This window comes from Paramisgurnus dabryanus, chromosome 22, assembly GCF_030506205.2.
Source record: "Paramisgurnus dabryanus chromosome 22, PD_genome_1.1, whole genome shotgun sequence".
Taxonomy (NCBI): domain Eukaryota; kingdom Metazoa; phylum Chordata; class Actinopteri; order Cypriniformes; family Cobitidae; genus Paramisgurnus; species Paramisgurnus dabryanus.
Window position 1 is genome coordinate 23,841,532 of NC_133358.1, and position 17,637 is coordinate 23,859,168.

The 17,637-nt window shown below is 33.7% G+C and overlaps 1 protein-coding gene across 1 annotated transcript in view; it reads right to left on the reverse strand.

Annotated features, from left to right (window-relative positions):
- stag1b (STAG1 cohesin complex component b) overlaps positions 1 to 17,323 on the reverse strand; it is a 29,109-nt gene extending 11,786 nt beyond the window's left edge. The window contains exons 1-11 of the mRNA XM_065258442.2: positions 17,149 to 17,323; positions 3,769 to 3,928; positions 3,562 to 3,679; positions 3,329 to 3,466; positions 3,135 to 3,231; positions 2,916 to 2,992; positions 2,284 to 2,488; positions 874 to 1,025; positions 710 to 783; positions 504 to 627; positions 286 to 384 (exon numbers count right to left, since the gene is read on the reverse strand). Of these exons, the coding sequence (XP_065114514.1) occupies positions 286 to 384; positions 504 to 627; positions 710 to 783; positions 874 to 1,025; positions 2,284 to 2,488; positions 2,916 to 2,992; positions 3,135 to 3,231; positions 3,329 to 3,466; positions 3,562 to 3,679; positions 3,769 to 3,797 (1,113 nt within the window). The 5' untranslated portion in view covers positions 3,798 to 3,928; positions 17,149 to 17,323. The remainder of the gene's footprint in view (positions 1 to 285; positions 385 to 503; positions 628 to 709; positions 784 to 873; positions 1,026 to 2,283; positions 2,489 to 2,915; positions 2,993 to 3,134; positions 3,232 to 3,328; positions 3,467 to 3,561; positions 3,680 to 3,768; positions 3,929 to 17,148) is intronic.
- Positions 17,324 to 17,637: the final 314 nt, after the last annotated feature.

Below are 17,637 nucleotides of genomic sequence, written 5' to 3' on the forward strand. Positions count from 1 at the left end.
AGTGACGCGGAGGACGTATGACGCGGCTGACGTGTTATCTGGTGCGCCCCAGCAGTTTTTTTTCGTATGCCCGGGCTTCATTTACAGTCTGAGGGAGACGCACGCTGTAAGTTTGAAAAACTGAAGTCTCAACAAGCTCTCGGACTAAATATAAAACATTTTAAACTGTGTTCCGAAGATGACGGAGGTCTTACGAGTTTGGAACGACATGAGGGTGAGTCATTAATGACATTATTTTTACTTTTGGGTGAACTATCGCTTTAAGATTGTGTACATGCATGTTACCTTAAATCGATTGGTGAAGAGCTCAAGCTTGGGGAAAAGCTCTCTGTTTGTGTAGAGAGTCTGAAGGGCCTTCAAACATTTTAGTCGAACTTCACCTTGCTAATAAAATAAATGTATACCATATAATAGCATGATACCATATTTGTAAACTTTCATCATTATCTTTATGTGGTCTGCAAAAGTGATATTTATCAGAAAATATGCATTTCTATACTTACTCTGTCATGTAGCGTCCAGCCAACATATTTCAAGTAACTATCGTTGAGAAAGGCATCGCTGTATAATTTCATCCAAACTCCAATTTCCTCAATGCAAATCGCTCTGATTTCTGCTATGGCATCCCTGAAGGATAGCGAAAGAACCTTGAGGTATTTCTAAAAAATGACTTTGGTTCCTACCTGCATTTTGTAATAATTTCACTAACCTGTAACGGTGAACGAAAATACCCTTGAAGATCGAGTTCATCATGTTCTCAATTTCATCTTGGTTTTCTTGAAGCTAGGTTACCGATTAAATAAGACAACAATCAGTCCCATTCCATCACAGGGAATCGAGGAACCAAGTTTTAGGGAAAAAAAGAGACCCTACCTCTTTTCTCTTCTCCAGCAGCAGTTCTAGCTTTTCATTGGCTCGTTTCCCAGCAACCTTGTTACGCTCCGCCTCATACTGCCTCTGTGTGTTATCCTGGTTGATGCTCAGGTTCAAAGCCACATTTACTAATGCCGTCATAAGTTTCATTGCTATAAAATAAAATAACACAATCAACTTATTTTATGTACATAAACACAGCTGGGTGATTCTCGCAAAATTAGACTTATGAGGTGTCATGAAACATTTTGATAAAAAAAGTAAATGCAAAGTAAGAGTATCAAAATAAGAAACATCTCTTCATGTACTATTTTGCACATGATTTCAAACATCACATCATACAAACCATTTTTTTTTTCACATTTAAGGGGAAAATTTTCATTACCGCAATGTGTCCATGACTGGATTTTGGTTCTTTGACGTGGAAAATTTATAATTAAAAAATCTAAAAAATGAAATGCTTCAGTGCTTCAGTTAACATTTACAGTAAAGGAACATGTGGTATTTGGTGATCCTTGGTAAATGTAGAGACATTAAAAAGGAATATAAATGTGTCCAAGAACAATTTTCAATCATTGTTTAAGACCTCAAGGAGCAAAAAAAAAAAAAAAAAAATTGGTTGGAAGGGACACAATTGACTGTGACACTCAAGATGGCTACCAGGTAAGCAGTTCTTATTTTTCTCTCCAGATAAAAGTTGAAATTAAGTTTTGTCGTAGTACCTAGACAACTTTTTAGTTCTCATTACCGAAACATGAGTTTGTAAATGCATATATTTAATGTAATATCATGTTGCGGTAATGATAATTTTTTATAATGATAATCAAAAAAAAAAAAAAAATTATAATTCTATAGGAAATATTTCTTCAATGGGGATTAAAAGAAGGAGTGGGTGGATTGTTTTTATTGTAGGGTGGTTGTGTTTACACACATTTATGTCCAAACACCTTGTAAACTTGGATTTTGCATAATAGGTGTCCTTTAAGGGGACATTTCACAAGACTTTAAGATTTAAAATAAAATCTTTGGTGTCCCCAGAGTACTTATGTGAAGTTTTAGCTCAAAATACCATATAGATCATTTATTATAATATGTTAAAATTGACACACTGTAGGTGTGAGCAAAAATGTGCTGTTTTGGGTGTGTCCTTTAAAATGCAAATGAGCTGATCTCTACACTAAATGGCAGTGCTGTGGTTAGATAGTTGCAGATTAAGGAGTGGTATTATCCCCCTTTGACATCACAAGGGGAGCCAAATTACAATTACCTATTTTTTCACATGCTTGCAAAGAAAGGTTTACCAAAACTAAGTTAATGGGTTTATCTTATTCATGTTTTCTAGGTGCTGGGGACTCAATTAGAGCACTTAAACATAAAAAGACATTTAAAGATCAAAGGTGACTGACTGACCTGCCAGTGTACTGGTATGTCTGAAGGCTCGGACCTGTGAATCCGAAAGCCCAGTGAGCAGAGAGATGACCGTGTCCATCATATACTCGTCATAGATGATGCTGTACTGACACTGACGAATCAGAACCATGATGAACTCGCAAAAGTTGTACCGAAATTTCTTCCACTGTGGTCCTGCCATTGTCAGGGGATAATCGCCACTGTCCTGGATTTGGTGATCAGAAAGTTCAGAGAATCACATAAAGACTGCTGATTAAACTTGAATTAAATACAGTATGTGACCCTATGAAAACCCAGCTAATGTGCTTTACTCTCTTCTACATAAAATCATCCTACATAAATGTAAAAATCTAAATATAAAAATAAATACATATATATATATACACACACATACATATACACATATATATATACACACACATACACATATATATATATATATATATATATATATATATATATATATATATATATGATCTCTTTAATATTAAGCGAGTATGGTCATAGATTGAAATCATAGTAAATTAAAAGCTGAAATCAAACTTTGATGCTCGTAATCTCAAAATTAGAGTAAGACTTTAGCCCGGATTTTCATAGACAGGGTCAAATATATAATGAAAAACTTGACAAACCTCATCAAATTCCTCTGTCATTTTTCTGATAATTTCTGCATTCTGCATGTTTCTGAACATTTCGATTTTTACAGTGCCTGTAATGGACACATTTAATAACATTCAAAATATACAATTTTGTATTTAAATGTTTCTTTAATTGCAAAAACTAAAACATAGTGAACAAAAATTCATGCATTTGTTTAAAACTGTACAGAGACAAATGAAATCAAAAAATACCTTTACAGCCAGCACAATGAATGAAGAAGTTGATCAGATCTAAAAGCGCCACATCTCTATCTTGTTTATAAGATTCAATCCAGTCATCAATGACACACTGGATAAAAACAACAAAGAAAAACAAATTACTTACAAACTTTTTCTAGAATATACTACAGATACCACAAAACCAACCAGACACATGCTGTGTTTACCTGCATTGCACTTTTGCCTTGTTTGACCACCTCAAAGAGAGTGCCCGAGTCCGTCCCCTCTCCATTCTGATGGGCCACTCCATTCGCTTTCCGTCCCCCTTTATCAACAGGAGACCTTCTGGCTTTTTTATTGGTTGCCTGGAACAGGACAACATTGTATTAGGAAAGGTTTTATACAGTAGGTTACCTTTAAAACAACCAGTTGCAATAATGGTCTGCAATAACGAGCTCACCCCTTGTTTTCCAGGCCTGCCTCTTTTCTTCTTTCCTTTTCCTTCCCCGGGATCCTCCAATTCACTGATGCTCATAGCCAGACTCACTGTGTCGCCCTGACCGTCATTTGACGAGTCTCTGCAAAGTGCAAACATTTATTAATATCAGTTAACATAGCAAAAAGCAGTGAGAACACATGTATATTGATAAAGGGTTACTGTACTTACTGTAACACAGTGAAGTCAGAGTTGATCATGTTGGGTCTCTTCAAAAGAGAGGGGGACTCTTAAAAACGTATCACTCAGTAAATATGTAAATGACAGCAGGTTGACTCGGTGCTAGTAACAATTGTATGGCGTGTGCCCCGAATGCTTCAGATTACATAACCTGAAAATAAAAACAATCCTAGGTCAAGATGATAAAACATCATTACAATTAACAAATAGAAAATCAATGCAAAACAGCAACAACAAAAGGTAAATAAGCAGTAAAGTGTGCACAATGTGACAATCTGGTTTTTGAATCACATTTGGAAACATTCAAGGAGCTCAGATGCAAAACCCTCTATATGCCAGCTCTGTAAAAAATAAGATGATATTAGAAGATAACTGAATGCTCTTGGCACGTATTATACAATCATCAAATACTTTTAAATCTCCTTAATACCAGCCTCAGGTAATTCAGAAATACCAGATTGTTGGGATAATCCATTAAGGGTCTAATAAAAAAAAAAAAAAATGCTAATTTACAAGAAAACATGTCAGGCGCATTTAGAGGGTTTTGCATCTGAGCTCTTTATTTACTCATATTATGTATTAGTAAAAGTGAAGCTTACAAAAGAATTAAAAACCAAGTATATGGAAAACACAACATACAAATAAACTGAAATTACCATTGCTATTTAAACCAGTCATGTCTGAGTAACATCAATACCATCACACAGCCACTAGGGGCAATGCAAACCATGACTTTCAATAAAACCAAACTCCAGGCACATCTTCAAAAAAATATACAAACTACTAAATTAAATAATTTCTATTCTTAAATCATGTTTAACTGCAAACAGAAATGTGTCTATTATATTTATATTTAATGCAAAAATAATAAAATCCATATGTAAATAGTAAAACTACCATTAGGGGGCATCCCAAGCAAGGCTTTTCCTTTATGCAGTGAAAACATCAGAAATGTAGCCAGGTAGGAGTACAAATCAAATGTGTGCCAAACAGAATTGGGCTATTTCAAGATCTCAGTAAAAACGTCATTTTTTGCACCATTAGATAGCACAAACAACCACTATTTTGCTCCCTGACTCATTAAGATAACTCAGCAGGATGCATCTTCACACATGATTTGATCTTAACCAACACAAGATGGCTCCCCACCCCCAGACTAGAGTTTCCAAACTGTAGATGATGTTTCTGTGGATAGTGAGGATTCAAACCACTCGCAACCGTGAAGTAGACATAATGATGAAATCCATCAGGAATGCACGCTAGAAATCCCTGTGTTATATGGGATACGGTCGGAGGGGGGTTTTACAAGACGCCTGTGAGTGGGGATTAAGAGTGGACACGCATATGAAAATAAACCTACATGTTGCATCTGTAATGCAATGCACCCATCCCCCAGATTTGGATATTGGTGTAAATATGGCCTGTATTAAAACTCTAGGCATCAAATCCAGATTAAACAGCTGATATTATATAATCTGGCCGAAGTTGGACAATTTAACACAGATGTTGATTTTATTCCTGGTATTAGAAAAAAAGTCAAGATTTTTATGTCGTCACAGAGTTCAATGAATGTACAACCTGAAGCGAAATGTAGATTTGGTATACTCTTTAGACTTTTCCATTAATGATTTTTTTGAAAATATATACAATATATTCACTAAGTTAAGGACAAAAATATAAAAAGGAATTAGAAATTAAAGACTGAAAATGTTTAGAGAAATTAGGTAAAAATAAATAAATAAAAATAATCTTAAAAAGTACATGATTAAAGGTATTGCGGAGGATTTTCTTTTTCCGAGTGGATCATCAAGACTATTGGTCCTCCTAGCTGTCAATCAGGAGTTTTCACACTTGGATATTTTAAAAAAGTGGAGAAGGCGGTTATTTTCTAAAATTCAAGAAAATCCTCCGCTACACCTTTAAAAAAGAAACCGCTCGGTTTGCTTATTGTTTATACTCTATGGCAGTGTTTCTCAACCCTGGTCCTCAAGGACCCCCTTCCAGAATGTTTTAGATGTCTCCTTAATTAACACACCTGATTTAAATGATTAGCTTGAAAGGGAGACATTCTGGAAGGAGGCTGATGCGTTGGTTCAGGTGTTTTAAATAAGGAGACATCTAAAACTTTCTGGAAGGGGGTCCTTGAGGACCAGGGTTGAGAAACACTGCTCTATGCTTTTTTTCAACATAGGCCACATCTCTGTGATAAATAAATGATGTGACAATAGCATGTAGTGAGAGACCAACACAGGGAAGGGAAGAAAATGTAATTTACACCTCAGCAGTGTTACTGGAGACAGTGAGGAAAAAGGCTTTCATTTGGGACAACCAGAATTTGAATGGAAGGCAATGTCAAGGACAAGGTTAGAAAGTAATTTAATCTTCAATGTTTCAAAGTAGGGTGCATAACAACTAATCGCAACTAATCGTTTGCAGAAAAAAAGTTTTAGTTTACATTATATGTGTGTGTATTTTGTGTATAATAATTAAGTATAAATAAACACACACACACACACACACACATGCATCTATAATTAAGAAAAAAATATTTGTATAAATTAAGTACACTCAAAAAATGATTCATTGGATTAACTCAATAAAATTGTGGGCAGGATTTCCATCCAATATGAATGTGTACCCCTAACTCATAAAAAACTGCTTTACACAATTAAAATATATTGAGTTGGTCCAACTCAATTTAAAGTAAATGGCAATACTCAATTAGTTGCCTCAACTCAATTTAGTGTAGTCTGAATAACTCAATTTAGCATATTGTGAATAACTCAATGTAATGTAGTCTGAAGAACTCAATTCTGTTATTTTATATATAACGTTTTTATATCATAGTAATTAGCATAAGCACATGTTAGTGTGCTAATAATAATACATAGCATATGATACTTTGGATGAGCATTTGAGAAGAGCCTGATCTCCAAACAGGCATAAACACTGTTAATGCTCATTGAGAGAAATATGTTACATCCACAACCTAACCACAAGCGCCACTCTTCTGCACGATGGTAACCAAACAATTTGAAAAAATATCTCACAAACGCTTCTAAATCAATGAGATAAATGGACATTTAACACTTTTAAGTCTTTCTCTTTACCTAAAAATGCATAAAATAACACTTAATTTAAAAAATGACTCTCCAAAAGCAGTTGCATGCAAAGCATGCTGGGAAATTCTTTTTCCAGAACCCAAACTCAAACTAATTGTGTTAACGCAATTAAAAATAAAAATAATTGTACGTATTTATTTTGTGTTATACTAATTAAATATATATACTTATTTCTCTTAATGAGGTATTTTACATTTATTGAACACAATTTTAATGTGTCATGTCTAAGAAGGGCTTGAATCATTTTTTTGAGTGTATTCAAATTTATGTATAATATAAATTCTATAAATATAAAAATGTATTTACACATGTAAATATTTCTTAAATATATACATGCATGTGTGTGTATATATATATATATATATGTATATATATGTATATATATGTGTATATATATATATACTATATATGTATATATGTATATATATATATATATATATATATATATATATATATATATATATATATATATATATATGTATATATGTATATATGTATATATATATATATATATATATATATATATATATATATATATATATATATATATATATATATATATATATATATATATATATATATATATACTATATAAATATAAATATAAATATATATATATATATATATATATATATATATATATATATATATATATATATATATATATATATATATATATATATATATATATATATATATATATATATATATATATATATATATATATATATATATAGTATATATATATATATATATATATATATACTATATATACTATATATATATATACTATATATATATATACTAATATATATATACTAATATATATATACTAATATATATATACTAATATATATATACTAATATATATATACTAATATATATATATATATATATATATATATATATATATATATATATATATATATATATATATATATATATATATATAATATAATATATATAAATAAATATATAAATATAATTATTATACACAATACACAAACATATATGATGTACAAAAACTTTTATTCTGCAAACGATTAGTTGTGATTAGTTGTTGTGCAGCACTAGTTCAAAGTACTAAAATGAATGATATCCCCCACAAATCTTTTTGCGGTATATATTTTTTTGCAAACAATTGTTTTTGCAAACCCATATATTCAACAGTACATCCAATCAGGAAGTCCCAACCCAAACATATACAACTACATTTACATTTATGCATTAGCCATTCATAAAAAGCAACTTAGTGCATTCCAACCTGTACATTTTTATCAACATGCATGTTCCCTGAATTAAAAATCATGAAGCTTTGGACTGCTAATGCAGTGCATTACGACTGAGTTACACAGGAACAACTAGCTGAGCTAAAACCTACACTGTAAAAATTCCTTGTAGAACATAAATGTTTAATTTTAAACAGCTTGAATTAGTAGCTCATGTTAGAAGTTGCTATAAATTATAAAAAGAAAGTTCATATAAGCCCATTCAACTTTATTTTTTTATTTATACGAACTTCTCACTAGTCAAGAAAGTTGAAATGAGTCAAGTTGTTTAAACTTAAAGGGGCGGTTTCCAGAACAGGGTTTAGATTAATCCAGGACTAGGCATAAGTTATATTAGGATATTCAAGTAGTTTTACAAACAACCCTTACAAAAACAATACTCGTGTGCATCTTGAGACAAAACAATGGCACTGATATATGTTAATATATGTCAATACAAAGTGTTTTAAATTAAGGCAGCTTAACCTCCTAAGACCCGAGCTTTGGTTTGTCTTTTTTTCAGATTTCTTCCAGCTATTTGGGTTACTTAGGAAGAACCAATAAATATAATAAAAAAAAATTTTTTTTTAACATGAAGCAGTGTAATTGTCCACGTTTGTGTACAACAGGTTCCAGTTACACAGAATTAAGTATTATGGTGCAAACCAAGTTTACATTTACAGATATCCATTTGGCAGACACTTATCCAATGCAACCTACACTGCAACTTTATCAGTATGTGTGTGTGTGTTCACTAGTATCGAACCAATGGCCTTTGCGCTACCTAACAACGCTCTACCAATTGAGCTACAGGAATATAGAGCAATGTTGATAATAAAAGTCAGGCCATCTAAAGTAACAGAGATCACCCTACGAACAACTTAAAGTCATACTGCGGCTATGATAGAAAAAAAAAACTGTTTAACTTCAAAACACCACATTTTACCTAAATATAAACACGCCCACGTAAGGAATAACTGATGACCGGCCGTTGAATTATATGAAAATAATGCACACCCAAGGTGGCAATGTGGCACGACGCAAAGCGGAGTGTGCATTATTTTCGATTAATTCAAAGGACCAGAGTCAATTATTCTGCTTATACCACGGTTACCAAAAACATTGTTCTGGTGTCTATTTTAAAACACATTTGACACAGTTAGGTTTGCGGTTTACAAAAAAATAATCAACACCTATGGAACATTTCTCAGCCAATCCGAATACAGCATTCAACAGAGCCGTGGTATAAATTGCAATAGTACACAAAACACATACTGAAGAAACGCACAGAGAGGTTAAGTGTTAATAGTCCTCAGTCGAACTGGAAAGAGCGTATCAGCGTATCATTATAAAACTACACAGTACAGACCCCGCAAACAATTCAAAGGATCAGTGAATGTGCTAATAGGCCTGAAGCTTTTTATCGAGCTGGTCGAGTAAGAAGCACAGATTCATTATAGTCCAGGGACGCTCTATTAAATGCTTAACACTGTATAGTGACAGTAAAACGAGGCTATTTCTGGCATCAGCTGGGTGAGATGCTTTTAAATCAGCACCAATTAAAGCTGTTTTCTGCGTGATGGTAGCTGGCTGTTTTGCTGTTGGAAAATATGTGTTTCAAATCAATTCGTGTGCTTTGTTAAACCAGCAATGGGGTTAAACGTGGGAGAAGAGCATTCAGTCCTTATTTTATTTAGATTCTCTATATCAGTACCATTAGAAGTACCAGAATAAGTAGATGAATTATTTGGTTTAAGTTCCTCCACAGAAGACAAAAATGCATCACTACCTTGCACTAATAATTAACAAATGGCAAGCAGCAAGATGACATTACAGATTTTCTAAGACTGCTGAGGAGCACAGCAGGCATATGCCCAAAACAGCTTTTATGTTTTACCCAAGATAAAATATTTTGTTTTGGTGGAACTCTACGATATTGGGACAGGGTTTAGATTAATCCAGGACTAGGCTTTAGTTATATTAGGGCATTGAAGTTGTTTTTACCAACATACCTCACAATAAACATCACTGGTGTGCATCTTGAGACAAAACAATGGCACTTATATACGATAAGATACACCAGTGCAAGATGTTTTTAAATTAAGGCGGCTCAACAAACATGCATTTTAGTCTGGGACTAGGATAAATCCTGTCCAGGGAACCGCCCAATTGCCCTAATATCAGGGTTGGATGCAGATGTTAAGCTTTAAAAGCAAACACATTTACTATATAAAAATTATATGGACAATAGGCTACACTAGCATTTATATCTGAAATGTAATGTCTGAATTAAGTCACTTCCTATTGCACGAATGCAACACCAGTGCAATTTCCAGGTAATGCACATTACTATCTAATCAATATATAGCGCTTGGTGAAAAGAATTTGCAAATTTATGCAAACAGCAATTTCTGTGTTGACTACTCTGGGGTCTTATTAATACGAGTTATTTTCCCAACTTTATTATATTGTACATTAAGTGGCCATATCATATGTGGGCTCAGGAGTGCCAATTCTTTATCCAGGGTAAATGAGAATAAATTAGAGAGCCTTTGTATGTCTCATCATCTGTTCTTCTCATAATCCCTGACAAAGACAGACAGCAATCCCTAAAGATCTGTGAAAAACTAAACAGCCTGACAATAGCCATGAGAGACCGAGAAGAAACAGCACAGTTTGACTCCCTCACTTCGTCTTGCAGACGTTTGTTCCCATCCGATTAGAAAGAAAGCTTAATGTTATACAAGTCTTAAGATATCAGCGCATTCAAGGCCTTTATAAGCGAGTGGCTTACAGTGAGACCGTATCAACATCTGACATTTTAAATAACGTTTAGCCTTTAGCTAGATGACACATAAAAATCTTGTAGATGGGTCAATAACGTAATGTTAATTATTTTGTGTCCCTATGGTTCAATTAAATGTAAAAGGGTTAAAATTTCAAATTTGCATAGATTCTCTTTTTTGGGGACAGGTCTAAAATTTCTGGATTTATTTCATTTTGAAAGAATATTTGGCGGATAATTGCAAAAATGTCAGTGTGGTGTAACCGGTCTGTGTCAATTGGCTTAACTAGTGTTTTTTTAAATGAAAATATAATTATATTCATAAAAAAATGTGGAATAAAATATAATCATCTCGTTTAGTGTAATATGATTTTTTACATACATTTTTACATCATTTGTCAAAGATTATTTAGAAAACAGAGCTGTTTTCAGCATATGTCAGGACAACTATTACAAAAACGCATTAAAATTTACATAGAACGCATAGAAATTACTAATAAAATGATATTTTAAAATGACGCCATCAAGGTGGATAAAACATTTAATATTTCTCATTCTTTGGCCCAATTGGCAGTTACACTATTTGACAATTTCAGGTCCATTCAGTCTTAACTTTCATAAAAATTGTGCAAATGTAAATTTTTATTGCATAAAATTAACATAAATACACCTATGTGCATTGAAAAAACCTGATGCGTGTTTTTAAAATACGTTTTTTTTATATTTTAGAATTTCTCATCTTGCCAAACCATTTTTGTCACTGACCCAGATACAATTAACATTATTTACATTAGAGTTAACGTCGTTGCCATGAAAATTATGTTCTTTGTTTAAACACTGGTAAAGCTTGAATGTCCCAAACTGAATGTGAGCTGGCAGACATCCAGTTTTATGCTGTTTCACAATTTTGGCTATTTTAAGAACGCTTTTGGCTACCATACAGATGTGGTACTCCTAATTGCGTTTAACACATTTTACCATATTTAAATCAATTATAGTAACTTTCTCAAATTTCCACAAAAATCTATGCAATGTTTTAATAAGGTGACCAAATGTGCCTGTTTTCTGGGGACAGTCCCATTTTTTGGTGTGCTGTCCTACACAAACCCACAACAATAAAAAAAACGAAAACATTCAAAAAGATTTTCCCCCTGTTTTTAAATTTATAGACAATAACCAATACAATTTCAATGATTTTTAAAAAACCTGGTCATTTATAAAATACTGTTAAATTATGCAAAACTATGCAAATTATAACAAAATTACAAAACATGTGGTAAATGTCCATACATGTATAATCAATTCTAAACTCTAATGCACATCACACTGCTGTAAATGATAGATTCATTATAGTTAAACTCGCACAATTGGGCCAAGGTTTATACCGCCAAGAGGTTTATAGCCAAAACTGAAGGCAAAACAAAAGTGCATTTAATAAACATTTTTAAAGTACACAAAGACTTTCTGAATTTAAGAGTTACTCATAAGTCCAATTCAAACCCTTCAGAAAGGGTTTAACAAAGTAAAAATTATTATTCAAATCAACATTACAAAAATCTATTAAGATAAAAATATCAACTATTCATTCATCCCATGGATGAAGCAACATTCATTGAAGCAACATCCATTGATCTTAGCAACACAGCCAATAAAATCCCAGGATAAGAGCATATGACCGACAGTGAGGGTGTTTCCATGGCAACAACAGCCTTCTGGATTACATGTCATGCATCTAAATCGCTCGCTCACACTAAGGAGAGGGGATAATACGACAACTGAAAGGTGATGTCACAAGGGTTTAACAGATTAATAATGGCTTTTAAAGCATCCTTCAATCAATTACTTTAAAAAAACGAGGGCCTTTTTAAAGCACAGCCGCTGACAATCCTAAAAATATTTATTTATTTAGAAAACAGGGTTATTGGGTTTGCCCTCCCACATTTGATAACACTTTGAAAAGGTGCACATGAACAAGAATACACACAAATCTCTGAGAAAAAAAATCTGACCAAAGCAGAAAGGAATATTTGAGCTTGTATAATGCTTGTATAATGTAACAAGAAGAGATTTTCTCTTCTTCAACTACTCCAGAGGGAAACAACAAACTGAACAGCCCTTTATATGGGATTCATGCCATATAATGAATTTCATACTACAAAGGTGAGGCATAATGAAATCTAAACATTTGGGCTGAGCCCTGCTAAGGAATTGGATAAGGTGTAACAAAATAGCTTTTAAAGAAACAAATGCAAGCTAACTAAATTAATATTTATTAAGTGCTCCGGGGTTAAACGGTAGACCATAGTCTATTGTAAAATCAACCATTTAACATTTTACTTACTAAGTCACCCTTTTTGACTGTCAAGATGTAAAGATAGAATTACAAACCACAGCCATTGTTTGACTTGTTTAAAAAGCAACTGGGTTCCTCGCAACCGTGCATTCAGAAGCACAACATAAAAAGATGAATGTATTTTTAGACTAAATCCAATAAATGTTTTTACAAATATGATGCAAGAATGGTTGGACTTGAGCATTAAGACTTTTTGCTAAGTAACACTAAACGACATGCAATCTAACAAACCAGTTGTGTGAACCAAAAACGTGAGATGAGTGCATATCAAATGCTAAATTGTTATTACAAATGTGGTGTCTTCATTGACAAACAAAGCTCTCTGGTTGAAACTGTAGCAAATGACAATTTTAAGAAAAAGATATAAAAATAAATAACTGTGATTTTGCATAATATATAAGTGTGTGTGTAATTATTATGTATAAATAAATTAGGGCTGGACCGATACCACTTTTCATGTCTGATACCGATGACGATATCACTGCCTTGAGTATCTGTCGATACCGATCCAATACCATCTCTATCGCCCTTTTATTCAATTAAGCTTCAAATAACACATTTGTTAGCCCTTCAAAAAGCATCATGCTTAAACAGAGCTACAGAACTCAAACGTTTTACTGTGCCAAAAATGACTGCAAGACTCAAAAATGAAGCAGCAGTATTGCACAATGTTTCATTATTTAAATATTTCAAACGGACTAGTAGCAACAATTTTAGCTAGTCAGCACAAAAATTCTAAAATTTAAGGTGTAACTTTGGACAATTTAAAGTGCAAATTCGTGCTGCTAAGCAAGTTGCCGTTTACGCAAAGTTGCCATGACAAGGTCAGTGTTGGTATCGGATCGGATTGTACTCCCCGACTTATACAATATTCGATCTGGCCATTTTATTTTATTTTTTTGCCAATATCGGACTAATACCGACACACAATATCGGACCAGCCCACCCCTAATATAAATTAGGGATGCACCGATAGGATTTTTTGGGGGCCGATACCGATTTAAACAGACAACTTCTGGCCGATACCGATGCCAATACCGATATTAAACACTTGTATACAATAGTTGGTCTATAAGCTAGTTTATTTCTGCATCAAATAATTTTTACTGAACATGGACTTGATCTAATTAACATTCAACTGACCAACATAATAAGAGAGGCACAAATTAAGCTAAAACAAATATAATAAGACAGCATGACAACCTTCAAAAGGTGGTTTTTGCTATTCAGCATTTATTTTATTAACAACATTAACTCATTTTTTCCATATAATGGATTTCTTTATGCATTTAATTAATAAACAATCGGTATCGGCCTTTCTCGTGCTATTGCCGATATGCCGATGGTTTCAAATTCATCAAAAATCGGCCGATAAATATCGGCGGCCGATACATCGGTGCATCACTAATATAAATACACATATTCATTTATGTATTTAAGAAACATTTACATGTGTATATACGTTTATGTATATTTTTATAGATTTTATATAAACATAACAATTACACACAGTGCACAGTTGTATGTGTTTAATCGCAATATTTTTTAAATAATATATATATATATATTTTGTAGTAAATGACGCTCCATCTGAAAGACTAGTATTTTTTTCAGATGGAGCCGCATTTACTACACAGAGCCGCAGTTCACTGACAAGAGGGGAAATGTAGCATTCATACTCAACTGTGAAATGTGGTCGATTCAAAATCTTGATTCTCAAAGAGCAGAATCGGTTTTTTTCTTTCATATTTATCTCTGCAAACATTGAAAGTAAGATTAACGTTAATCTAATTACTAGTCTTGTTAACTAGATGTCACCCTTTTTTTTGCCTTGCGCAATGTTTCCAAAAAGCAAGAGACAAGCCTGTCATTCATTCATTCAGTGCTTAAAATGGCAGTTTCAGGTGCTTTATCGACATTGATGCTTGAATCGAGTATAAAAACTGACCCGAGAACCGGAATCGGAAATTGAATCGAGACCCAGCCCTAACACACGCACGCATACACACACACACACACACACACAAAGCTATCGCTGCATTGCCACTGGGGTTTAGGTGCCTTGCGCTGCTTCCTATCGGTTGTAAATATCGAATCTGCGACCTTTAGGTACTACATACATATTAGGGTTGGGACAATTAATCGGGCAAATGCTCATTTTCTCAATGAAAGAATTTGAATGAATTACGCCACATTCAAAAGCCAGAGGGCGCTCTTGTGCAGAAACTCTATTTGTGCCACAGAAGAAGTATCATTACAAACACTATTCCAGGAAATATCTAGAGGCGTATTTATATCGCGGTTCTTCAGATTGTTTCAGGTATTTTCATGATAATAGAAAGTATTTTGAATGATATTGTTTGACGAGTGTTGCTTTTTTAAATGCACTTTATAAACGAGTCAAACTCGTAGTGATTTTAGATTGATAAGGACTTCCTACTGATCACGGAGCCGTAGTACATGCACAAGCTGTGGATGAAACACTGAATCGGAGCCTTACGATTCATAATTGATTTTAGACAGGTCTTTTTAATGGGAACGTGATGCATCGATGCACATCCCTAATAAATATGTACATATAACTACCTCTCACCACATTGATTTGATGTCAAGAATGACCAATTATTTGAAATTTTTACACTAAAATTGCACTTTCATAGGTCGGTGCTGAATCAGCAATCAGAATCTGCACTTACAACATTTGGATAATGCTTATTCAGTGCTTACTCACAGCCAAAATGTGAATTCACAGACACCTGCTGACATCTCTACAAAGTAGTATAATTGAAAAATAATGTTTTTACACATTACAACTAAGCTAAGCAGTTAACACGAAGAGTGGTATTTACACACAAAGTCATAGAAACGGACCAGTTATGGCCACTTCAGATTAGTTGGATAAATTTTATAGATTAAATTCTGGGAACCAATACAATGGCTAGGCCTATAAGTTCCCAAGTATGTCAGCATGTTATATTGTTCACAGAGTTATAAATAACCATAGTTTTTCTTGTCAAAAGAATCACAAATGACAAGTTATAGAGTGAATTATGTTTTGTTGCAAGGTAAACACCAGGCATAGTTCATGAACTAGCCTGAACAAAAGTATGTCAAGTTAAAGTTACACCCTGCTTATCTTGTAAAAACTACGTTACCGACTAAATTTGGACTTCAAAGATTTGAAGAGATAAAATTACAGCTAAAAAAATAATAATACGTAAGGAGCCACTTGAACATTCCCTCAGAATTGTTTACGTTTTACATGCTAGATAGACAAACTGTGTACGTTTTGTGAAACGTTTGGAACTGTATAACTTTACAGATACAAATGACTCAAACAAAACCAACCTCCCATGCCGTTCCTTACAAACGTCATATTATTCGTGATAACTCAGGAAAATGTAAGAAATTGCAGAAACGTAACAGTAAGTGAATAAACCAGCAGATATATTTCCAACTAGCAGCAATCTGCACAAGCGCATCAGATAGAGAACAACAGCAGTTTAGAGTCTCGCGCGCTTGACTGTCTGTACGTCTGCGTGCAAGGCGCCAGGAAGACAAAATGTCACACTTCTTGCAATAACTCCCCAATTCACGCGCATCTCAGCTTATTAAGATATTATAGCCATGGGTGAGAGGGAAGACAGTGCCACCAAGGACAGGGGGGCATGCACACACACCGTCCTTAGAGAATTGATCCCATCCCCCCAATACACACATACATACAGGCACGCACACACTCCCTCTACATGTCCTCCATCTTTAATGCGAGCTTGATTCACACAGTGAGCGCGCGCCCCACGGAAAGATTCAGAAATTGTTACAAAACTCGCACAAACTCACCTCTCCCGTTTAAAGGGGTTGTCCGGGACAAGCGTCAGTAATAATCGGCGCGATTCATTGAGTAAATAGTTTATGTTTTGATATTGTAAATTAGACCAGAAGCAGAACCGCGCCTTTCCTCAGAGAAGCAATCCTAAACTGCCATCTGGCGGCTTTTACCGCAACGAAATGGCGCAACGGGAGACTGATCTGAGATCGCCTCCTGGTGGACAGAGGATATAGTGACACAAAACAAAAATAAAAGTCGTCCATTGATGGAAAAATTAAGTTTTGCATTAACTCATTGATTTTATGGTGAATGTGAAAAAATGTGTATAAAAAGCAAAAAATAAAAAAATAAACCCGAATGTGTGCATTTCACTGAATGTTTCTCATGATCGTCGTCATTTGTAAGGTCAAATAAAATGTATAGCCTCGCAATATTTCTTTGACAATATATTCAGGATAAAGTAAATAGTATAAACTAAGCTAGTCATCTGGTCTTAGATG